Raw genomic sequence first — 25,326 nt, 5'->3', positions numbered from 1 at the left:
CTATTTACACAGAACAGGGTTGTAGATTTCATATAATATTAGTTTGTCAAATTAATAATGATAGTAGATCTGCTGTCATATTTGTTCATCAAAAGCTTTAATTAGCATTAGAAATTTTAGTAGGATATTTTTTTGCGGAAAGCAGTACATAAGTATGTCACAATAATTGTGAATGTTGTCATGGCGGTAAGATGCCCCGTCCTGCTCTATTCTTCACAAGACCATTTGTTATGATTCGGGCTGTAGTGTCCGTGTCCCTCCCTCTACTAGCCTCTTTGTTATGATTCATAATCTTCGAAAGCCGAAACAAGAATATTGTTAGAAGATTCACATTTATTAACACCAAGCTTGGGTGCTGGGTTAATGGTCGCGATTTCATTCTCAAGTTATTTTGAAATTTGTCCCTCAAATCGAGAGTAGTAGTAATGGTCGCGATTTCATTCTCAAGTTATTTTGAAATTTGTCCCTCAAATCGAGAGTAGTAGTAGTGGGTTAATTACTTAATTTGATTCAATCTGGGGGACCTGATAGCAAAAGTTCAATGATTCTGATTTCAAAATAATATAAGAGTCGGCCCAGTTGGCGAACCTAATAGGAATTTCAATGATTTGAGGACAAATTTCTAAGATACGAATGATGGAAGGAACTAGTATGGTTAAATGCCAACAGAACAAATAGGTAGTCCAATCGGCCTTTTTCTTTCCCCTGCTCCGCGTAGCCGCTTGAATTATACGCGTATAGGCTACGCGGTCGCGTATCTTATACGCGTACGCGTATCGCATACAGAGACGCGCTAATTATACCGCTGGTCGTGAAGTATACGCAGACGCGTAAACGATACGCGGAAATTTTATTCCTGTTGTATAAATAGAGGGGGGTCGATACGATGATACCTCACTCTATCTACATTTCAAATCGCGAAGAGAGGGCGGAAAGAAAGAGGGCAGAGGCGATGGAGCCACAGACCGTAAGCGAGCCAAACCCTAACGTCCACATTCGGTAATTCTTCTCCCTTCGAGTTTTTGTCTTAGAGATATAGATTTTTTTTATTTTTTTTATTTTTATTAATTGTTTATGCAAATTGCGTGTGCATTCTCTAAATCTCGAGTTTTTCCAGCAGTTTATATGATCGTATCTATATGTATCGATCTCTGTGATTTTTGTCGTGATTGCATTGAGGCATTTTATCGAGCATCTGTCCTTTTTTTTCCATATTGGAATTTTTTCCCCATCTCTTTTTGTTAGGAGTCTTTGTAGGATCAAAGGCGAAGGTGCTCAAACCCTAGAGGGCCAAACCCTAATGTCGACATAGAAGAAGAGGATCGGTAATTCTTTTCCCCGTTTAAGTGTTTGTGTGAGAGACAATCGCTTACTTGAAATTTTTACTCTTTATGCAAATTGCAAGTGCGTCCTTTAAATCTCGCGGCTTTCCCCCTAGTTTATGTGATTGTATCTATATGTACCGAGGTCGGTGATTTTTTTTTCATGATACGTTGCAAAGGCATTACATTGAGGCATTTTATCAAGCATCTGGCTTTTTTTTTTCCCTTTAATACCGGGGAAAAGAAATCCTCCCTTCATTAGGGTTTTTGTAGGATCAGAGACGAAGGAGCCAAAACCCTAGCGACTAGCAATCAAAACCCCAATGTTTGTTGGTGTAAGAGGAGGATTGGAAATTCGTTCTCCCTTTTCGTTTTTGCGTTACAGGTAATGGTTTAGTTGGTTTGTTTACTCCTAATGCAAATTTCGATTCCATTCTTTAACTCTTGAGGTTGTCTATATCTGTATGTATCGATCTCAAGGAATTTTTTTTGCTTCCTCAATGTGGCATTTTATCGAGCATGTTTCTGGCATCTTTTTTCATGTAAACCTTAGAGGTTCTAGCACTGGTTTTTGTTGTATAATGCTAGTCTTTGGAAATGAATCCTCAATTGAAATTTTGCAGGATCCTTCACCTATTTAAGGTTGAAACATTTTAAGGGTTGATACCGACCTCACTCTACTTTTTAATAAAGCGATTCTCTATTGAATGTTTGTTTTTCTCGGTACTAATCATTTAGGAGTTCCATTGACCATTTCCGTAAATCTTTTCTTGCTGATAATCTAATATGTCACCATCAAAGAAAAGTACTATTACATCAAAACAAGATTACAATGAGGAAAATTCCCGCATTTTGCCGACAGGAGATACTACTTGGCACGTGTAAATTCCTTGTATACAGAGTGATCTTGCATAGGAACAATATTTTGATCCTCTCATTGAGCTACGAACTGGACGCTTGTTTCAGTTAAAGTAGTATACTTCAATAAAATCCTTGAGAATAAGACCATATGCAGGTAAGAAGACCCTCTTAAACGAGTCCCATGTAAAGTAAATAAAAATAATTATGTTGTCTTAATAAAAAATCTGCATCAAGAGTGCTAATGCTGGCATAGTTCAGTCAAAAGGGCTACAATATTTTGATCCTCTCATTGAGCTACGAACTGGACTCTTGTTTCAGTTAAAGTAGTATACTTCAATAAAATCCTTGAGAATAAGACCATATGCAGGTAAGAAGACCCTCTTAAAAGAGTCCCATGTAAAGTAAATGAAAATAATTATGTTGTCTTAATAAAAAATCTGCATCAAGAGTGCTAATGCTGGCATAGTTCAGTCAAGAGGGCTACCCCAGTGTGTATAAAAGTTGTAAAATGAAAGTACGAACTTCTTTTCTTCCTGTTTTCTTATTAATTTCTATGGAATCTTTGTGTTTCAAGTTTTACAGTGATAATTTACTTTCTTTTCAGTTTCTTTACTTGGGGTTCACGTGGTAGATATTTATCATATTCCTTTATGTGATTTTACACCTTACCATATTTTCAAATTCGAATCTTGCCTGTCTATGAAGAAAATGGTATTACTTTTTACAGATATACTTGCTGAGTAATTGATATTATGTGGGTTTTAGTGTCCTAAAATAGACATTTGCCTTTAAAGATAGGTAGTTTTGAATGCACAACGTTTTTTTTCCCTTCTAAAACTCTCTCTCCAACTCTTTTGAACTCTTGCTCTCTTGAAAGTGCTATTACCATTTATAGCTGTTTCTTGTTGAGTACTTGATATCATATAGCTTATTTTTCACTCTCATAAGATGAAAATTTACTGTAAAAACAAATAGTTTGAAAATCACCAATAGCTATCAATTGTTACCTTTGTATCTATCTTGTTACATTTAGCATAATTTTGTTATCTTTAGGGGGAAAAAATGACTTCTTTATTTGATACCACCGTGCTCGTTTTGATCACTTTAGATATTAATTGTAAAATTTTGTTTGAGCTTTGTTCTCTTTAGCTATTAGTGGCTACCCTTTATCCCTCACTTGTTATGTTTAACACAATTTTGTTTCCTTTAGCAAAATAAAGAGTTTTTTTTTATTTGATACCTTTGTCACCTCTACCTATTAATTGTTATATTTATTCTAATCTTTGTTACTTTTAACCATTCATTCTTACCTTTGTGGCTGACTTTTACCTTTAGCAAAACTTCATTATCTTTAACAAAATAAAGAGTTCTTGTTTTACCTTTATGTCGAGCTTTCACATCTGTAGCTATTAAATGTTACATTTGTTTTGTACTTCACCACCTTTAACTATTTTTTGTTATATTTATGTCTAACTTGTTACCTTTGGCATAACTTTTTTTCCTTGGTAAAATATGAAGTTTTTTATTTGATACCTATGTCGAGTTTTGCCGCCTTTAGCTATTAGTTGTTACATTTATTTTGAACTTTGTCACTTTTAAATATTAATTGTTACCTTTGTGTCTAACGTATTATTGTTGGTATAATCTTGTTACCTTTGGCAAAACAATTGAGTTCATATCTTATACCTTTTAGCTGGGTTCTCACGTTTAGCTACTAATTGTTACATTAGTTTTGAATTTTTTCACAGTTAACTATTACCTTTTTATCCATACATTATCTTTCGTGAAATAAAGAATTATTTATTTGATTCCTTTATGTCGAGCTTTGTTCACCTTTATCTGTCGAGTATTACATTTGTTTTGAAATTCATCATTTTTAGCTATTAATTATTACATTTATTCTAGCTAGTTTCCTTTAGCGTATGTTACCTTTAGAAAAATAATGAAAATTTTATTTGATACCTTTTTGCTGAGCTTTGCCCCCATTAGCTATTACTTATTACTTTTGTTTTGAACTTAGTTTCCTTTAGCTATTAATTACTACCTTTGTGTCTAACTTTTGTTACTTTTAACATAATCTTGTTACCTTTAGCGAAGCGAAACAAAGATTTTTTGTTTTTATTTCGTATCTTTGTGTCGAGTTTTGTCTTCTTTAATATTAATTGTTACATTAGTTATGAATTTTTGTCATTGTTAGCTATTAGTTGTCCCGTTTGTGTCTGAGTTGTTACCTTTATCGTACGTTGGTTACCTCCAGTAAAATATTTTTTTTTATTTGATACCTTCATGTTAAGCTTTATCTCATTTATCTATTAATTGTTTTGAACTTTGTCACTTTTAGCTATTAATTGTTATGTTTGTGGCTAGCTTGTTACATGTATCATTCCTTTAGCAAAATAAAGAGTTTCTTATTGCATACCTTTGAGTCGAGCTTTGTCATCTTTAGATATTAAATTTTTTAAACTTTTCAATTTTTAGCTATTAATTGTTATATTTGAGTCTACCTTGTTGCCTTTAGCATAAATTTGTTACCTTTAGGAGAATAATGGCTTTTTACTATCTTGTGTCAGTCCCGAAGATGTAAATGGAAGGGGAAGATGCTGAGGAACCAGGGCTAGTTCTCCAACTTAACCTAATCTCGTGTAACCCATGTTGTTTCTCAGATGTTTTCAGATATAAGTGAAGGGGTCAGCACGGAGGAACAAAGTTATGAGTCTTATGAGTTTACAACTTTGTTCCATATCTTTGCCTAAATCAGTTCATTAACTTTGCCTCCCAGGGTCAGACCTTTTTGTCTGAATTTAACTACTCTCACCAATATATGGATGTAGCTGTCTGTGTCTAAATTTCTGTCTAAATTTTCTTCTTCCCTTAACTCATAACCACCTCACATTGAGTAAACTAAGGGCAAAGTAAATCTTGTAGAGTCCACATCGCGAGGATGCTGACAACTTCCGTTCTGCTATTCTTCCAGGGACCCTTTGATAAGATTGGTAACCTTAAAGACCCAGATGAAAGTATCGTCAGAAGATTCAAAGTTAATAGCGCCAAGCTTAGGCATCAAGTAATGTACCTAATTAGACCCCCAGGTAAAAGTCAGTATTTTCAAAATATTGTTTTATTTTAAAAGAATTCGTTGTTGACACTGGCCATCACCATCTGCTGCAGTAAGCATATTACTATTCAATCATTATCCTGTATTATTCTTCAGAAGGTATATAGAACTGTTGGATTTGTGCTTAGAATTATTTTTGTTGTTTTACCATTATTTTAATCTTTACTAAAAAAAGTATTTTGTGGTATGGAATTTTTTAAAGGAGAGTAATAGAATGTAAGATTGCAAAGTCATCTCGGTAAATATGAAAATCGGCTTTTTTTCCCTTAAAGAAAGATAAGGGTATATATGCGGAAAAATCGTAGGAATGAGTCATTTTCTTTTATAACTCTCTTAACTTATAGCCATTTCTAATATGCGAAACTCCGAATTCCCTCATAAACAGCAGCATGATATGGTCCATGTTCACTAACTGTTTTTAGCTTGTCCGTTTGCTTAGATCTACATTTCTCCTAACCTCTCCCTGTTATTGCTATTATATACACCGTTGATCAAGATATACTTCATAGAACTTAGCATGACTAATTACATATCGATGAAACTTTTCAGTCACTCTGATTTTTTCCTTTAAACCCAGGATGTGTTTTCCCTTTATCAATATCTGGAGAATGTGTAGCAATATAAAAAGAAGAGCTTGTTGCTTCATCATTATTGTGGTATATTCTTCTTAAGACTTATAAATAGACCGTTTATTTACACTTTAAAATTATCTTTACTAAATGTTTAATTGGAAATGATTTTTATTCTCACCGAACTTCTAAGGTGTAGCTTATTGGATAATACATTGTTTAATTGTTTTGCCCTAGAATGGTTACTGTTCATGCCTATGATGGAAATTTCCACACATTAGTACTATTTGATCCAGATCTCGATGATGAAAACCTAGAAGCAGAGAGACTAAATCATTTTCATGGTTCATGCTGCACTGTCTGTGGAAGGTACTCTCTGTTTGGGAAGCTAAAGAAATTTACTTTTTGCAAATAGGAATAAATGCACCAAGAAACACGTATATATCTTATTACATGTTTCAAAAATCAACATGTAGCCCATGTTATCCTACAGCTTGAATCTTTCGTTATACTTGTAGCTCCTTTTATTGTATACTAGTGTGCACCCCGTGTAAAGCACAGCCTCCTATTTTTTTTAAGTATTACATTTTGAACTTACCTCCTTCTAAGTTTTAATATATTTAATCAGTGTTGTAAATAGCGGCCAATAGCGGGGCTATAGCGGGGCGAATAGTGGTCGCCTATGAAGCACGGATTCATCCCCAGAGGCCACGTATCCGTGTCCGACACGAATCGGACACGGATACGTGCACGACACGTGCACGACACGTGTCGGACACGGTCAATCCGTGTCCGACACGGGTCAGTGGTCAACATGTTGGGGGACACGGTCAAACAGTTATGGGACACAGCTGGGATACGCTGATGCAAAGAAAAAAAAAAGCGGATGGAAAAAAGTAAACCCGAAACCCAAACCCAATCCCCCAAAACAAAACCCTATCTTCACTTAGGGTGGGAAAAACGAAATAACCGGTTCAACCGAAAAAACCGCCGAAAAGCGGGTCGTTCGAACCGGAAATTAAATGGATGAGAAGAAGACTCTAAACCGCCCGAACCGAATTAAACCGTTTTGGATAGCGGTTTGAACCCCTGAACCGCCCGGAAAAAAAAACGAACCGAATTTTCTAATTCGTTCTTTGTCGGATATTCATATTACTCAAAATGGGAAGGACTTCGTCGTTCGGAATTCGGTCAAAATGGAAAGGACTTTTGGTTCGGACGAAGTCGGATGGAATAGCTTCTTATTAGTGAGTCATCACTTGAAATTAAGCTATATAATTGCTCGGGTAATTTGATTGTTATGTTACATACATGTTTATATTGTATAGTTCCTTTTTCATTGGGCCTGCTAGCGTATATGCCCGCATTAAAATCGGTGAAACCTCGATATAAGCTTTCAAATTCTACGTAGCAGGTTAAGTTGTTTTCCAAGAAATGAAAGATAACCTTTTGATTATAGTTAATTAATATTTGAATGTTACGTAACCATATGTACTTGTTGATATGGTTTGCACTCATTTTAGTGATTTGATTTTTTGTTTAGCTGTGGCAATGATGTTACTTCAAACAAACTCCACATTTCATTGTTTTGGGGGAAAAGTTAAGTAGACAAAAATGGATAAATAATGATACTTTATCCAGAATTAATAGGCAATATCTCAGGTGTGGGCAGATTTTTTATGAAATAGTATTAATTCGGTCTAAAACCGAAACCGCATCCGAACCGATCCGAATTTCGGTTGGGCCGAATATTCGGATGAAGGGAAAAAAATCTGGATCTGATGAGAGTTTTTGAGAGTTCAAAAAATTCGGATTGGATGCGATTGAGCTTAAAACCGATCCGAACCGAATATGCAGCCCTATCTTCACTTACCTGAAGACGCCGCCGGCACAAATCTGAGCTAAACCCTATCTTCACAAAACCCTATCGTCACTTACCTGAAGACTGCCCGCCGCCGCAGCCACAATCTGAGCTCCTCGACCTCGTCGCTCGACCTCGACCTCGACCTCGACGAAAGATCTCCTCGTCCTCGACCTCGCACGCTCGACGAAGATCTCGTCCTCGACGCTCGTCCTCAAAATCACAGGTCAGTCTCTCTCTCTCTTCTCTCTCTCTCTCTCGATCTTCGTCTCTCTCTCTCTCTGGATCTGAGTCTCTCTCTCTCTGATTCTTTTTCACTCTTTTCTGTTCGTCTCTCTCTCAATCGTCTGTTCGTCTCTCTCAGAGTCTCTCTGTCGATTCTTCATCTCTCTCTTTTCGTCTCCCTCTCTGTCGATCTCTTCATCTCTCTCTTTTCCCTTCTCCGTCCCTATCAGTCTCTTTATCTTTTTTTTTTTGAGAAAACTAACCTTCTCCGTCCCTATCAGTCTTTTTATCTTGTTTTTTTTGAGAAACTAACTTTTTTTTTGTTTATGCAGCTTCGTGATACTGCTGAGCAAGTCAGCAGATCTACAATCCTATTGCTTCATTTGATAATTATTTTTTTAATTTTAGTTTCAATATCAGTTTTAATTTCCTAACATATGAGTATTTTTTTAATTTCAATTTCAGTTTGCTTAAACAAATGAATTTAAATTACATCAAATGAATTTCATTATATGTCTAGTAAGCATTGGAATTTTGTCCATTTCTTATACAAATGAATCTGCAATGAACGTTATTCGTGTTTTAAATATCAACACCTTCGAATATTTTAAGCATTGGGAATGTTTGAACATTTAATTCATATCAACAAATGAATCTGCCAGTATAATTTTGTTAGTCAAAAAATTATTATACAATATGAATTATTTGTTAGGCAATGAATTATTTGTTAGTCAATAATTTTGTTAGTCAATAAATTATTACACAAATGAATTATTACACAAATTGAATATACTATTTAATGAATGGATTACAGATATTTATTTTGGGAATTGTGTTGGAATTTTTTATTGATCCTTCATCCTTGCTATTGCTGCCTTTTAACTCTAAGTATAATCTGTAAAAAGAAAAACAAAGTCTAGTCTTGACACTTATTAATTAGTATAATTAGAAAAAGAGCTTAAAATAGTAATTTGCATGCTAACTAATAAATTATAAACATGTAAATACTTAATTGTTTACAAACTTGTTATTTTGTGATAGAATGAGTACTGTACTCCAATTCCTTTTTGTTTTACAAATTTGTTATTTATGATAGATTCATAATTTAGATTGTTAGTTGAATTTTATAAAATTTTCTATATATAATAATAATTTGAAAAAAAATTCCTCGCCGTATCCCCGTATCCTATTTTTTTGGATTTTTTCGTATCCCCTATCCGTGTCCGTGTCGTATCCGTGTCCCGTATCCGTGTCCGTGCATCATAGGTGGTCGCGACCCTTCAGATATACGCGTAGGGGTTTCGCGGCTAGATTAAGCACGAAAAACCGTTATGCATTCGAATAGCGCGTAAAAGCACTTAAAAGCGGATAAAAGCATTTAAAAGCGGTAAACCCGCTAAACCCGCTATCAAACGCATTTGATTTTTTCACCCCGAACCCGACCCGAACTCGAACCCGACTTGTTAAAAGCGGATAAAAATGGCCACGACGAATCCCTCTCTCCCACACACCCGAACCCTAGCCGCCTCCTGTCATCTTCTCCGCTCTAGGCTCCAGCGACTTCATCATCTCCGCAGCTCCGCTCTAGGCTCCAGCGACTTCATCATCTCTGCAGCTCCGCTCCAGGCTCCAACGAACAGCTTCGCTCCAGGCTCCAGCGAACAGCTCCGCTCGAAGCTCCAGCCTCCCTCTACTGATTGCAAAGCTTCAGTGACTACCGCTCCGGCTCCAGTCAGGACAACCGCTCCGACTTCCGACAAGCTTCCCTCCGACGTTATCTCCATCTCTGTTGGCTAGATCTGCAACAGAGGAAAATGTATAAATTCTCCTCTAAACCTTCTCATAGTTTCCCTATCTTCCCTTTCAATGAAGTACAATTTCATCTTTTTTATCCTATTCACTATCTGATATTTTCATAAACTGATTTTTCTGTACTGCACCATGAGTATTGTCAGTGGTTGATATCTTGTTGATCTTTGAACTTGCACTAATAAGCGTAACTAATAGGAGACTTCTTTTATGGATATTTTTTGTTGGGATGTTCTAATTAGAAGATACTTACTCCATCATAAGATGAATGTTCTTTTATGGATATTTTTTGTTGGGATGTTCTAATTAGAAGATACTTACTCCATCATAAGATGAATGCCACCATGTTATGGTTATAAAAAGTTTGTACTTCTAATTAGAAGATACTTACTCCATCATAAGATGAATGCCACCATGTTATGGTTATAAAAAGTTTGTACATTTTATCCAATAGGTAGGCAGTTTATTATGTTTGCCTAAATGAACACTGGGCATATACCTGCATACATATTTTTGTATGGTTATTTGGAATTTGTGGTTGTGGGTTCTTTTGTTTCGTTATTGTTTACATGTCCATGCCCATTAGACATTTTGTGCTATACAATTGTTAATACTTGATCAATATGATTTGTTATCTGTTTCTGCTTATTTACTCATTTATGACTTGAAAGGACTCTTTTAAATTTTAATTATATATACTCATTATATCAATAATTTTTAAACAGGTGCGTTTTTTCATTCTTTAATCTTTATAATTATAGTACGTTGTTAATATTATGTAATTATCACACATCTATTTCATGTTTAGGCATCAAGTATGCATTTATAGGATTTTTAGATTTTTATATGATTTTTCTTATTATTTAGAATATTTAAATATATTTATATTTGACCGCTATTTGACTGTACGTTATTTGCCACTATTTTGCCGCAATAGCCCGCAATAGCCTAAGCGGTACCTCGCCGCGACGTGACGTGATCCGCTATCAACAACCTTGTATTTAATTTGATTATTGTATACTTAAAATTAGAAATCATATCTACTCCTCTATACTTAAAGGAGGATTCAAGTTTTAATACATTTGATTTAGAAACCATATCTACTCCTTTATATTTAGAGGAGGATCTAAGTTTTAATACATTTGATTTAATTTACTGTTTATAATACAACAAAATCCTATAGCATAACAGTAACATCAAAAGAACAGTGTTAGATTCGAGTTAGAATACAATATTTACTGTAGCATAAATAGTGATTACTTGGGTCCTATAAGTATAGAAGAGTAGATTTGACTTAGGTTGTCTCTCCCTTTGTAGGACTATGTACCAGAGAACTTGGCATTGGTACTAGAAAAATGAAGGTGACGACGTCCTATTTATAAGGGTGTCCAAATGGGCTGGCCCGGCCCGGGCCGACCTGGAAAACCGGGCCCGGGCCGGCCTGGTTTTTTAGGTTTTTTAGGTTTTTTATATTTTTTTCATTTTTTTTCATTTTTTTATTTCTTTAAATTTTCAATAATACATAACTAAAAAAATTAAATAAAATTTTAATAAAAAAAATCATATTATTATTTATTAATCATTTGAAATTTCATAAATTACAAATACAAAAAATTATAAAAATTAAAATGATAAAAATAACTTTTTTATTAATAATTAGTAAATCGTTTACAATTATATTTATTTTGGAATTCGTCGCATCACAATAGATGAGTACATCCCAACTAGGTTGATACCTATTCATCTATATCACTATCATTTGTAACTGTTTCTAAATTAATTTATTACAAAATTTTAGCTGAGAAATAAAAATTATAATTTGATGAATATTCTTTCCTCTTTATATCTATCTACTAGTCCCAACTCTTCAAATTTATCTTCAATACCAGCTATTCGATCGATACCTTGTGTTTTCTTCTCGTACCTCCACCAATCTTATAAGCACATGATCGTCTGTACAATATACGGATCTAACGATGTCCTGTGGTCGTCGATCAAACGTCCTGCTATGCTGAAGGCAGATTCCGAAACTACCGTGAAAACCTGCACTATTAGTAAGTCACGAATCATGATGGAAAGTATAGAATATGAAGCTGTTCCATATACTTTTCACCATTGTAAAATATCTAAACTATTATTTTGATATTTAACTAAAGATGTAGTTAAATATTGATCAATTTTAGAAACTTTCGCTGATGATCCAAGTCCAGATCCACCAGTTAGCTCAGTTACCATTGCATACCTATCAAAACTTACACTTTTGCCCCGACTTGAGCTCGTAGAAGCAGAAGCTATAGACTTATGTGTAGCTACACCATATTTAGCTACGTACTCATCATATAATCTTTAAAAATAATTTCTAACAGTATTATGATGAGTAGTAGCAATAATGGTTTGACCATCATCAGTGTTTATAATCATCAAGGTTTTAAATATCGGATGTCGGGTTCATGTCGGACGGTTGAAATTCATGTCGGATAGCGGAAAAATCGGGGATATATCGGGGGATATGGACTAAATATCGGATTGCCATATCGGGTGTGCGTATATGTATAATATCATGTCCTAAATGTAATCTAAGTATTCTTAAATTCAATATAAGCATACTTTATAAACTTTATAGACTAGACATATAAAAAAGTAAACAATATATGATGTTTAGGATCACTAACCGATTGTAGAAATTTAATTCTCGATTGCATCCTGAAACAATTTGGGTGCTTGACCTACAAAATAAGAAAACATTGTTAGTAAACATAGAATAACATGTAAAGAATAAAGCAAGTAACATATAAGATATAACATATAGAATGAAGATCACAACTCACAAGATTCATATCAAACATAAGCAAATCAAAACAAACAAACAAGTTTTTAAAGCTACAAATAGTTTATAATTGTTTAACATTCAAGAGCAAATCCATAATAACATAAAAGCTAAGATAACTAGAAAGTCTAGAATCAATCTTCATCGTCATCCTCAAAAGTAGCATTAGCATCCTCATCCGACTCCGTGAAGAACGCATCCATCTCTTCTTCCTCGTCATCTTCCATCGGCTCTTTTCCTTTCGATGAAGATGATCCCGCTTTCTTCTTTCTTTCATACGTTTGCAACCTTCCACTCTTTCTCTTCCTTGGATTAGCTCCCGAAATATCTCCAACTTGCCTAAAGGTTAAACACTCTCCCGGAAATACTTCATCATCACTATTATTCCCCTCCTCACCCAACAACCATTCAGTGACTCTTTCATCATCATCGTAGGCGGTTTAAGGATCTTTATTTGGGACGGCATGCTTGTTCTTCAACTTTGCATTGAACTTGACAAAGACTAAATCATGAAGTTTTTTATGAGTTAGTCTATTCCTCTTCTTCGTATGAATCTACAAAAGAAAATCATGAATTAGCATAAAAAAACTACTCATCAAATATTACAATACAAGCATACAAGATGATTAAAATTTAAGAAATAATATTACCATTTCAAATGTACTCCAATTTTTTTCACAAGCCGAAGAACCTTCATTAGAGGAGTGAATACTTTGAGAGCAAAGTCTATATTATCCCAAAACTTGTTGCTAGCAATAATCTCCGCGAATACTTTGAGAGCAAAGTCTATATTATCCCAAAACTTGTTGCTAGCAATAATCTCCGCAACCTACAAACATACAAATAAATCCAATCAATAAAATATATAATCTCCGCAACCTACAAACATACAAATAAATCCAATCAATAAAATATAAATGATCAAATGAATAAAATTAATGCAATTGAAATTTTAATTTAAAATATACCTTTTTACCCACTGATGTTCTTGAAAGGCTACAATCTGTCTATTGGTCAGAGATAAACATTTGCCTCATCTCTTTCTTATGATCTCTTAATGACTATAGAGAAAGGAACGCCGTAGCAAACCTCGTAACTCCCGGTCTCACAAGATCACTCTTAGTGAACTCCCTAAATAATTGAAGAGGCTTGGTGTGATTATATATGAACACTGATACACTCCCCATTAAAATGGCATTACGAATGTGTTTTATCTTAGTTATATCGCACAACATCAAGTTCACCGTGTGTGCAGCACAAGTCGTCCAAAATATATTTGACCTCTTCTCAAGCAATAACTTAGAAGCCGTCATATTGTTTGAAGCTCCATCAGTGACTATCTGTATCACATTTGCCTCCCCTATCTGATCAATAGCCTTGTCTACAAAATCAAAGATATACTTAGCATCGTGCTTATCAGCCGATGCATCATGTGAAGATAAAAAACAAGCTCTCCCAGCAGAATGTACAACTATGTTCATGATGCTTCTAGACTTCCGATCACTCCATGCATCGGTCATTATCGAGCAACCATTGACAACACAAGTCCTTTTAAAGTTTTTAACAATTTCTTTTGTCTCTTCAACTTCTTTTTGCAAACATGTCTCACTCAGTTCATACATGGATGGAGCTTGCAAATGACTTCCAAACAAGCCAATAGCTTGTAGCATTTGATGGAAAGAGGGAAGCGTGACGGTATGAAATGGAATGCCGGCTTCATAGAACCATTTGGAGACGTATCGCAATACATCCTCCCTTTTCTTCTTTTTAAGTTTGGAGTCCATCGTTGGTTGTTTCCCCTTTGCTACCATTTGGGCTATCTCCTCGGGAGAACGAGCGACGAAGGAGTCCATTGGTCCAATTACCTTGTGGGAGGATGATGAGCTTCTTTGACTATTCAATGAGATAGAGTTTTGCTCCTCCTCATCCTCCCCAATATACACCTCACTCAACAAGTTATGCATCTTCATCTCCTTTTCATCCTTACTCTTCTTTACATTATCTAAAATTTTAGAAACTTTCGCCTTAACATCATCGGGTACTTTCACACACGACGCACAATTTCCCCTTTTTTCGGCTAGGTGTTGTTTGAATCGGCTAATCCCGCCATTGAGAATTTGAGTGCAATATTTGCATTTAACTTTACTTGTATCAGAATCAACTCTCTCCACATTTAGCCAATATGGATCTTTACCGTCCGGTTTTGATGTTGTTGGCGGTCTAGTAGATCCTTGTCCTTCAGACGTCATGATTCTACAAAATAAGACAAATACAGATTTAGACAACATATTTATAATTCAATTACTAACTAAAAATTAATTTTATTTGACAGGGGAAAAAATTCAAGGAGGCTTACCTGATTTTGAGAAACAAGTCCTCTTAGTCAGCAGTCACCACTCAACAGTCACACAAACTGAATGTGCAAAGTGCAAACAGAAAAAAATTATCCACAGATTTGCTACCAGATTGTAAAGATCCACAGAAGAAAAGAAGAAACTCTTTATCCACAGAGTTGCTACCAGACTGTAAAGATCCACAGAGTTGCTACCAGACTGTAAAAATTATCCACAGAGTTGCTACCAGACTGTAAAGATCCACAGAGTTGCTACCAGACTGTAAAAATTATCCAAAGAGTTGCTACCAGAGTTGTAAAGATCCACAAAGATGATAAACATGGATTATTACGAGAAATCAAGGATATTAAATGATAAACAAGGATTATTACGAGGATTACTAAAAATTAAGACATTGAATCTTTCATATTAATTAAACAAGATTAGAGCTAAAATGTAAAGACATAAAAAATATTTATGCAAGCATTCCCATCATATTAATTAAACAAGGATTATTACTAGAGTTGAATCTTTCATATTCCGAGGATTACTAAAAAATCAAGTTAGAGCTAAAATGTAAAGATATAAACAAATATTTATACAAGCATTCCCATCATTTAAAAACTCAAAGGGGAGTTATCTATCTCTGAAAAATAAAATAAATAAAAATAAAGGATTCATCCTGAAAAATAAAAAACTCTAACAAGATAATTTTACTTTTAATCCAAAAGAATTATTTAATTACTTTTTGTCCACAATTTGCTCCAAGATACAAATAGAAACTTATGATAATAATTTAGGAAAAGAAAGAAGAGTAAAAAGAAAAAAGGGAAAGTTAAAAACCTTAGATGCATCCCAAAACAGAGTCTATCGGGTTCGAAAATAGAGAAAGAGAGAGAGAAAAAGAGAGAGAGAGAGAGGTCAGACTTCAGAGAGGCCATGAAGAGTCAGAATCAGAGAATCATCTATGTTTTCTTTATCTTTGAGAGAGAGAGAAAGAGAGAGAGAGGTCAGAGAGGCTTACCAAAGGAGCTTCGATGGTGGCGGCACGGGGAAAAAACAGATGATGAGGCGGCTCCGATGGCGCAGAAGAAAGAGGAGCTTCGAATTTCTGACCACGAAGGCTTAGGGTTTTTGCTGTTGTTGAGACCACGAAGGCAAAACGACGAGAGGAGGCTGCTGGTTCCCAGTTGCAAGCGAAAACTAGGGTTTTTCTCCTTTTTTCTTTTGATCGGGTGTTTTTCTCCTTTTTTTTCTTTTGATCGAGTGTATATCGGTCGTTGGGGTGTCTATCGGGTTCAAAAAGAGGGCAAGTCATCGACCCAAACCCAAACCAAACCCAATAAGCTGAACCGATTTTTATAAATCTCGGTCGATTTTCCAAACAGGAAAATCGGCCGATATGTCCGATTTTTTGCCGATATGACCGATATGTCGCCGAAAAACGATATGCGACTTGTATTTCCCATATTTGTGTCGCTCGACACCTCAATCCGCTATATCGGCCGACATGTCCGATATGTTGGTCGATATTTAAAACACTGATAATCATATTATCATACAAGGAATTTAACAAACTTCGAAAGCCAATATCCTTCAGACACGTATCAATAAGAACCCCCAAACCAAAAATAATAGGAATAGACATAAAATATTTATTAAATTTACTTTCCATTTGAAAAATTATATTTTTAAAATAATTATCTATACGATATTTATTATTATTTTTTTGAATATTTAAAACTTGTAAAGCAGCTAAAGTAATGGTTGGATAATAACAGCCAGATAATAACATTGTAGCATCATAAAAAACTTGTAACATCTCTTTTAAATTACTTATAACTATCCATTCATCTTCAGTTATTCCATACATGCTACCAGAGCTAGAACTAGAAGTATAAAAAGCAATAAAATTATTTATAATCTTTATATTTTATTGCTACGCTTAACATTGCATAGGTGGAATTCCACCTATGGTCAACATCTTTTGGAATTAGTCTGAGTTTTATATTTTTTCTTTTACATAATTATTTTCATCTTTTAATTCTTTGTTCATAAGTATTATGAGCATAAGCTACTGACCTAATCTTTTCTATCATGGGTTTAATTTCACTAAATACACTTTGAACAATTAAATTTAAAATATGGCAGTCACATCTAATATGAAAAAGATCATCATAATATGGCAATAACAGAGATGTTTTGATATAACCAACAACTATATTATTACTTACATTATCTAGTGAAAGAGAAAATATTCTTTCTGATATTTTTATTTTTGTAAGTTCTTCAATTATTAAATTTGTAATATTAATACCAGTATGTGACTCTTCAAATGCAATGAAAGAAATAACTCTTTTAAATATTTGCTAATTTTTATCAATCCAGTGTGCTGTGATACATAAATAACCAGTTTATGCTTTAGATATTCAAATATCAGAAGTTAAAAAAATTTACAGTTTAAACTGAAAATAAAAAATTATTTTTCCTTGTTTCTCTTGATAATATTTTAAAATATCAAGTTAACAAGTTTGACGAGAAATTTTTTTAAATGCGGGATAAAAACCATCTGTAAATAAATCTTCAAATTTATCTTCTTCTACTAATTTAAAAGGAAGATTTTTAAGAATGATAAACCTGATGACGCATTTCTTGGTTCGGACTACGTCATAATTCTAACTACCGATACTACCAGAAGATGAGGATTGGGAAAGCATAGATTGTCGGATATCACATTGAGGCGTCTGACCTTTGTTGTGTTTATCTAAACGGCGTTTGAGGTGGTTGGTGCCGCTCTTATGATGAGCTTGAAAAATATGGCCGCACAACACACTTAGCCTTCTGGGTGAGAAGCCTACCATGTTCATCCCTGATGATGTTTATCTTCTCGAAAAAATTTCACACATCGGATCTCGGTCTTTTAGGAGCTCTTGGTGTAGTAGAATCGTCACCACCGGATGTAGGATCAACATCGGTAGGAGTATAAGGAGTAGCTGTGCCTCCTATAGTAGGAGGACTCATTTCGGGAGTTGAGTTTTTTCCTTCATAATCAGATGAGGAAGCCATTTGATTGAAGAATTAGAGAGCTAAAGCGATTATTAGAGAGTATAATAGAGTATTAGAGAGAAGTAGATGAGTTTTGGATGAGAAAAACAAATGAAAACCCCATCTATTTATAGAGGCAGACCCCTCGACAAATGACCAAAATACCCTAAAATTTTGATCTTTTTTAACCGTTTTTGGGGTTATTTTGGTCAAAAGGTCAAAAATGGCTGTTACGGCCGGGCCGGGCCGCTGTTTGTCATAAAATGGGTCAGATTTAAGTGACCGTTTGGGGCCAGACGGCGCCACTGGCTTCGGCCACGGCTCGGCCGACAACCCATAGCTCCGGCCATTTTTGGTGGGCCGGGCGTGTGGCGCGCCGACGAGCGCCGCCGACCGGGCCGGAACCCGGTTTGGCTCGGGGGGCTAAACCCGGCCGGGCACACGGGCCAGCAGGCCCGGGCCTCAGGCCCATTTGGACACCCCTACCTATTTATATATGCTAAAACACAACTTTCTCTTATTGATCAGGTTAATAGTTATGTTTACGGGGCACATACTGTGTGAGCCGTAATTTTCCTTAATAAGTGAACTATAGCCATTTGGTACGATTATGTGCATAGAGTGTGTACTGGTGTAAGAACGGAAAGGGAATATGGATAGAAATTATGAAAAATAGATAACAATAAAGTAAAAAAAAAGTAGGCCATCTCGTGTGCCTGAAAAGCATTTTATCTCGCAGAATCCAATGAAACTTATCTTCTAGCATGCACAAGAATTAAATCATATCTAAAAGTAAGATTTTCAAACATTGAATTTGGCTAAGGGGTGTCTTGCCACCTTGCATTTTTTTAATAATTGGATAATGAATAATAATAATTATCAATTATATTGGATCTTGACTAAGGATCCTGAACCCCAAACCTGGCATAATTGGTTTCACTGTTTTGATGGAATGGCTTTGCCATCTTGCATTGGAAAACAGGTCAGATGCTACACAGTGATGGAGGAAAGCAGGCTTTGCCACGCTTGTACATTCTCATTCTGCGCTCTAAGATGATGAGGATATAGAGCCCAATGTGATTGCAACTTTCACCTCCTCCATCTTAACATCCTTCCAGCAAATTTTGTCTTCTTTAAATCATAGGGCCAAAGACTAATAGCTACCACCCTTTGTCTGTGCGTATAAAAGATATCTGAACTTTTTTGGTTCGGTTAAATATCTTTCAACTTAGTCATCATTTTCGTAGTGGACTGCTGATTCATCCCACTTAAAACTCTACTTTTGGATTTTAAGAAGTATACTGACTATTCTTCAATTTTGTTTTAGTTCCTGAGTTCAATTTAGAATGAGTCCACAAACTAGGAGTCGGAAGTATCAGGCATGTAACTTACGCACCACATAGGACAAAGAGGCTGACTCACTATGCCAACTCTTTTAACCTATGCTTTGTTTTCTTCCATTTCTCCCTCTTATATAACAGGACTTCCTTGGCACAACCCAAAATCAACAATCATCACCATGTCCAACACTGACACCACCCCTATCGAGGTCCGAAGATGCGAGGTGTTCTTCAAGCTCTTTAGCGGACGTTCCATCGCTCGCTCCCCTGACCCTAGCTTCCCTGTCCCAATCCACGACGATGGAACTGTCGAGTGGAAAGACGTAGAATTTGATCCTGTTCACAAACTCTCCCTACGCCTCTACAAACCTCGAGATCCCAATGGCTCCAGGCTCCCGATATTCTACTACTTCCATGGAGGCGGATTCTGTATAGGATCTCGAACGTGGCCAAACTGTCAGAACTACTGCCTTCGCCTTGCCTCTGAGCTCCAAGCTGTTATTATATCCCCAGATTACCGTCTTGCCCCTGAACACCGTCTCCCTGCTGCAATTGATGACAGTTTTTCAGCCGTCAAGTGGCTTCATGCTCAGTCGGCGGCCACAGACCCGGACACGTGGTTATCCAATGTAGCTGACTTCACCCGAGTCTTCATCTCCGGTGACTCCGCTGGCGGGACCATCACCCATCATCTAGCCATTTCAAACTTCGCTGACCTGGCACCGGTTAGAATCAGGGGGTACGTTCTTCTGGGCCCCTTCTTTGGCGGGACCCAGCGGACGAAATCTGAGGCGGAGTGTCCGAAAGATGCATTCTTGAACTTGGAGCTTAATGACAGGTTCTGGAGGCTGTCAATGCCGATAGGAGCGGATATTGATCATCCTCTGATCAATCCGTTTGGGCCTGAGAGCGTGAGTTTGGAGAAGGTCGAGATTGAGCCGATGCTTGTGGTGGTTGGAGGCTGTGATTTGTTGAGGGATCGGGCGGTGGAGTATGCTGAGAGGTTGAAGGAGTGGGGGAAGCCGGTGGAGGTGGCGGAGTTTGAAGGGCAGCAGCATGGGTTTTTTACTATTGATCCTTGGTCGGAGCCGGCTAATGAGTTGATGGAAGTTGTTAAGAGGTTTGTCGGTGAGAGTGGTGGTGGTTGTAACTGAACCAGGAGGTTGGGTGTTTTATTGCTGATTCTGATGTTAGCTTCTAGAATCTCTCCTCTTTCTTTGTGTTCCTGGTCCTGTTGGCTGGGCAGTCTTCTATAGTTGCTTGCAAGTTTTGATTATTAGTTTGCGAAATTGGGTTATTAGTGTGAAAATTACTGGCAATTTCCTGAAAAGAGCTCTATAAAGGTTGCCTCATAAAACTATTGGTAATTTCCTGAAAACGGCAAGATTTCGTCACTACTTTGTCTTAAACAGATCCTTGTTTTCCTTATGTCCAGGACTCTGGCTGGTGAGTGTTGGGTTCATTTTGTAAAGTAGCAAAGTCAATTTAACGTCAGACCTACCGGTTGCCTCATTAAATTTTTCAAAAGCCCAATTAACTCACTCTAGACCCAGTAACACAAGGCCGAGATGCTCTCAATCACGGCCCAGTTATCATAGCTAACCTGGCTTTGTATATTAGAGAGTTCATATGTCTATATGTCAGATTTATAAACGATTTTGAATAGAATGAAATTTTATGTTATAGTTCATTTGTCGATGAACATCATAATAAGATGAGATAGCAAAGAGAAAAGAAAATAGGAGTTAATTTGTAGGTTACTTAAGGCATTGTGCTATCTACCTATGTTGCAATGAGGTCTTGATCATCGGAGTTAACTGATTAGGATCTTAACAATCAAGATCTATCCAGGGCTCGTTTCTCCTTGATATATCTCGCTGATTCCTACATAATTGTCATTCCTTACTCCTCTCCATGATGCTTCTCATGATACGCTAGAGGCATGAGTAGTTTGTGGAATGTCTAGGTTAAATGGTTGTACATGTTTGTTTGATTTTTAGAAGACGATGTGTTTGTAGGGTTTTTACCTTTTCTAAATATACGTAAGTTTTTGTGGTTCTTCACCACTTTGGATGAGATCTAACATGAGCAGTTATTTCATTCTATATACACGTCACATTTCTTCTTCATCTCCCGTTTTACCTTTCTCTGGTTCTTGGCTCTTGTTCCATGTGGTTCTTAGTATTTGAATAATGCTAGCTAGAGTATTCTCTTCCAAACTGCTCTCATATTACAAGATGGAAAAATGAGGATCCTCAATTTTGGAAAAATTGTAGAGAAGGAGCCCACACTTTTCTCTCTTGTACCATGGAAGTAATTTGATAAGAGAAGTCTACAAATCACTACTATGGTTGCCAATAATTTATTGCGTTTGAATCTAAATTAGCTACAGATGTACCTCCAACATTTAACTTAAATGAGCGTAGGGCATAGAACTGTAGCCTTTAAAAGACTCCCTTAGGAGAATGAAATACATTCAATGGATGCAATCAAGTTTAGGGCAGATTCCTGATCACTACAGCCTGGAAAAGGAGATTAGCTCGTACTCCATGATGGGCAAAAACTTAAACAACTTGTTTGGTTTTGTGCAGTCAATAATGACGATTATAATTGAGGCATTTTCTGAACTTTGAATGAGACATTTTGGGACCAAAACTGCAAAAAAAGAACTCATCTAATTTCCTTTACAAAAGAGATTCAAGTTGAGGGCAACAACACGAGGATTTAATGTCTTTGTCCTTTAACTTTTGGCGGACCTATCATTTTGGGCATTTTCTTTTTCATTGTGGACAAGTTTAAGCTGATACAACTAATAGTTCACGACATCTGAGAAGGCTTTTAATATCAGTATTGCTAAATATATTAGTCGTTGCTGCCGCTCCCGTCTAGATGGTTTTGATTGTTTTAGTTGAAGGATTATCATGATGCCAACTAAAATCTTGAAAATGATTGTGTTTGATAAAATTATTCTAGAATTGGTCCTAGCCTATTAAAAGTTTGCAAGGATGCAATTAAGGTTAAAAGCATTAGAGTTCAAAACCTTACCTAATTTTGGAACCACAGTTTAGTATATATATATTTATATATGTTCTGCCTCAGGTTTGGCTCTATTGTTGGCTTCCAGTAGAATTGGTTATCCCTGTAGTTATTTGCTTTTTATGCGAAACTGAAAATATTAGCAATTTGATATCAGGGTAGCTGATGTTGAAATGTTGTCTAATTAGGTGCGCAAGTTATCTGAATAAGGAATTGATTTTTTTTTTTCATTAACCTGAACAAGGCGTTGATGCTGACAACGAAGCACAAGATGAACCATAATTTAACATATTCAAGTTATATGTGCAAAAATGAACATTAGGAAGGCTTGGTTCCATGTTTTCCAAGATGAACATGACCCTACATTATTGAAAAACATAGTTCTAGGTTTTCAAATCTAGCGCAAAAGTGGGTTGGATTTCTGAGGTAAATTCAGGATAGTAAATTTTGGAAGAAACGTCCTACAATCTATCAGTTAGATTTTTTTTTTTTTTTTTTTTGGGGGGGGGGGGGTTATTTTTTTTTTTTTTTTTTTTTTTTTTTGGGGGGGGGGGTGTTAATGTACCTCAAAAGAATGATATCAAATGGTCCCAGCCTACATTTTATCAAAATAAAATCAAAGATATTGGCTTCCATCATGTGGGAGCTTCCCATGTTACATTTGCAGGTAGGCTAATGGGCATGTTTCTTGACAAGAATATGGCAGAAGATGACTAATTGCAGGTAGGCCTCCTTGAGAGTATAATATTTTTCCAATTATATCAAGAATGGGGCTCAGAGTTCTTTCTTTGGAAACCTCCTGATTTTGTTTAGCACACTGGAAGTATCAGTAGCAATTTAGCACCCAGTACTAAATATATTTGTTGCTGACGACGAAGCTTTCATTTTTTTCAGGTACTAATGAGATTGGAAGTGTTACGTACTCATCATAGCAATTGATTGTGGATAAATGATAAGTGAGCTTTTTCCGTGGCGTGTTAAGATTATAAACTAGGATTTTAAGTTTATCGATAACATCCGGAGAGAATAGGTCACCTACTTCTGTGGAGAACTGTATGTGGCTCTAGTCATAGCTCAAGACATTCTTTCTCAAGTTTAGGAGTAAATTATTTACTCAATATTCCTTTCATTTTATTTGCTTTTTTTAAGCTACCGTGTACATTTTCTTTCATTACAGAAGCATCTCAGCAACAAACGGTCAATTTCTTTACCAAATAAAGTAAACAAAAGCAGCTGTCAATGAGATTTAGCTCCATTGAGAAGGTCTTATCAAGAATGCATATATTCCAATAGGAAGCAGGTGCTACTGTTTCTGTTAGGGGGGGTTATTCATTGGTGTAATTTTGGGGATAATGGGATAATTTTTGGAACAACAATATTTGGTGTTATTCATTGGGGTATTTGGAACTGGAACCACCTTTATGGTGTTATTGGTTTGTTGGGATAAATGAGGGACAAATACCCCACTTTCCTCCAAATTACCCCAACTATATAAGCACTCCTCACCCCCACCCTCCAAATTTACCCCACTTTTTTCCCTGGAACAAGAGGGGAACAGAATTACCTCACTTCCGTTCTCAAGCTCCATTGTCGCCGTGCTCGAGCTCGATCGCCGCTCCGCCTTTGTCGTTCCGAAGCAGGGATTTCCCCACCGCCATCTCCTCCGCCTCCTCCTCCGCCTCCATCCGCCGCGGGAAGTACACCGGAGCTGTGCACTGCTGCTTTTTGAGGACGCCGACTAATTTCTCAACAATTTACAACTAAGGTTTGCTTTTCCCCCATTTCAAATCACCCCCTTTAACCCGTGTTTTTGATGAGTTTCTCAATTTGGGTCTCTCTTTATTTCGATGAATTAGGGCATTTCTACACCTGTCCATTGATTTTGAGCTTGTATGGGTTAATGGGTAGCTGTTTTAATTTCTACTGAAGTCCATTGATCGAGGGGGGGAAAAATCTACGTTTTGTGGTGAGTAGTTCTCTGTTTCTATTGGGTTGGAACTAATGTACTGGAAGATGATCAAAACAATGAAGCTGAAGAACCTGGTTCTTTACCAAGTGAACCTGATCGCTGTCCTGGTGCTCTTGTCCCCGAGAGGCTCAATGTGACTTACTTGATAATTATTTGGAGGAACTGTAATTTACGCAAAGTTGCTGAGCATTTTCTTTTAGTATAGATAAGTCATGATTGCTGCATAGAGCTTGGTTGCTTCTCATGTTGTTGATAAAGTCAATAGTTAAGAGGAAATTTCTTGGCACAAAGATGACAGTTATATGGCCTTGTTTCGGTCTGAATACATCAAAAGTTCACACGTTAGAGGGCTGTGTAGCTTGCAAAGCTTTACTGCTTTATATGGTTACCTTGTATTTATAGAGTTCTCTACGACCCAGAGCATTCGGATGGACATTGTATATATGTTTATAAATTCTTTGTAATTCTTAACTTCAATGTAATCGCTATTGTTTTGTTCATGAAAGGGTAGGGCATTCAGATGTTGGATCCTTCCATAAGCCTGAGGATTCAAATTGTAGCTTATTTGTGTTGTAATTTTTTAAGGAAACAATTTTCCTAAAAAGTGTTAGCTAGTTTAGTCTCACATTTGATTACGTATTTGTAGCTTACTTGTGTTCTTATAAAGTGTTCTTATAAATCGAAGAAGAAAATCTCACACGAAATATTACAGGCAAGAGAGGCCTCGGTGGCGATAGACACACAGAGAAGCAGCAAAATCTCATCGAACCGGCAAGCCACAGTTCATGTGAATATAGTAGCCTTCATTGGTGATAAAATCGTATGTTCATTAGTGTCGTCGTCATATAATTTGTATCTCTTTTTCTTCGATAAACAGAGGTGCAGGAGCGACCATATATGTAGTTTTAATGGAACTTTGTACTAATTAGAAAAACTATGGGTATATAATGACGGTAATGATCCTTTCCCTTCTTCCAAATTATGATACATAGATGCTCACACTTGGTTAATCAG

At 36.2% G+C, this 25,326-nt stretch overlaps 2 protein-coding genes across 7 annotated transcripts; one reads left to right on the top strand and one right to left on the bottom strand.

Moving 5' to 3' along the window:
• On the top strand, positions 735-24,959 carry LOC109832899 (probable carboxylesterase 15). 6 transcript variants are annotated; one of them, XR_002245039.1, is made up of 6 exons: positions 737-999; positions 1,246-1,707; positions 5,876-5,954; positions 6,105-6,236; positions 23,238-24,108; positions 24,200-24,959. XR_002245039.1 is itself a non-coding variant. In XM_020400378.1 (4 exons), the coding sequence occupies exons 1-4, from the start codon at positions 887-889 to the stop codon at positions 20,459-20,461; spliced, it is 1,347 nt and encodes a 448-aa protein (XP_020255967.1). In that variant the 5' UTR covers positions 828-886; the 3' UTR covers positions 20,462-20,819. The 6 variants fall into 6 exon arrangements, 3 of the variants coding, with proteins under 3 accessions (XP_020255967.1, XP_020255966.1, XP_020255969.1); XR_002245040.1 differs by lacking the exons at positions 1,246-1,707; positions 5,876-5,954; positions 6,105-6,236 and adding an exon at positions 5,158-5,272 and having other exon boundaries at positions 735-999; positions 24,200-24,958; XM_020400378.1 differs by lacking the exons at positions 5,876-5,954; positions 6,105-6,236; positions 23,238-24,108; positions 24,200-24,959 and adding exons at positions 5,158-5,272; positions 19,449-20,819 and having other exon boundaries at positions 828-999; positions 1,602-1,707.
• On the bottom strand, positions 13,376-16,584 carry LOC109832900. Its single transcript, XM_020400381.1, has 2 exons — positions 13,469-16,584; positions 13,376-13,418 (listed from the first exon to the last, which is right to left on the bottom strand). Exon 1 carries the CDS (start codon positions 14,875-14,877, stop codon positions 13,651-13,653), a length of 1,227 nt encoding a protein of 408 aa, XP_020255970.1. The 5' UTR covers positions 14,878-16,584; the 3' UTR covers positions 13,376-13,418; positions 13,469-13,650.

This window comes from Asparagus officinalis, chromosome 3, assembly GCF_001876935.1.
Source record: "Asparagus officinalis chromosome 3, Aspof.V1, whole genome shotgun sequence".
NCBI classification, from domain to species: domain Eukaryota; kingdom Viridiplantae; phylum Streptophyta; class Magnoliopsida; order Asparagales; family Asparagaceae; genus Asparagus; species Asparagus officinalis.
The sequence above is the reverse complement of the archived record's forward strand: the minus strand, read 5'-3'. Positions and strand labels throughout refer to the sequence as shown.

What these genes read in the sequence shown, in the direction of transcription:
- LOC109832900 (XM_020400381.1), bottom strand. Translation starts at nt 14,877, where the DNA reads ATGTTGTCTAAATCTGTATTTGTCTTATTTTGTAGAATCATGACGTCT.
- LOC109832899 (XM_020400377.1), top strand. Translation starts at nt 887, where the DNA reads ATGATACCTCACTCTATCTACATTTCAAATCGCGAAGAGAGGGCGGAA. An exon ending in TTTTCGTTTTTGCGTTACAG is followed by an intron (nt 1,708 to 5,157) that starts GTAATGGTTTAG and finishes CTATTCTTCCAG; the next exon opens with GGACCCTTTGATAAGATTGG. An exon ending in GTACCTAATTAGACCCCCAG is followed by an intron (nt 5,273 to 19,448) that starts GTAAAAGTCAGT and finishes CTTATATAACAG; the next exon opens with GACTTCCTTGGCACAACCCA.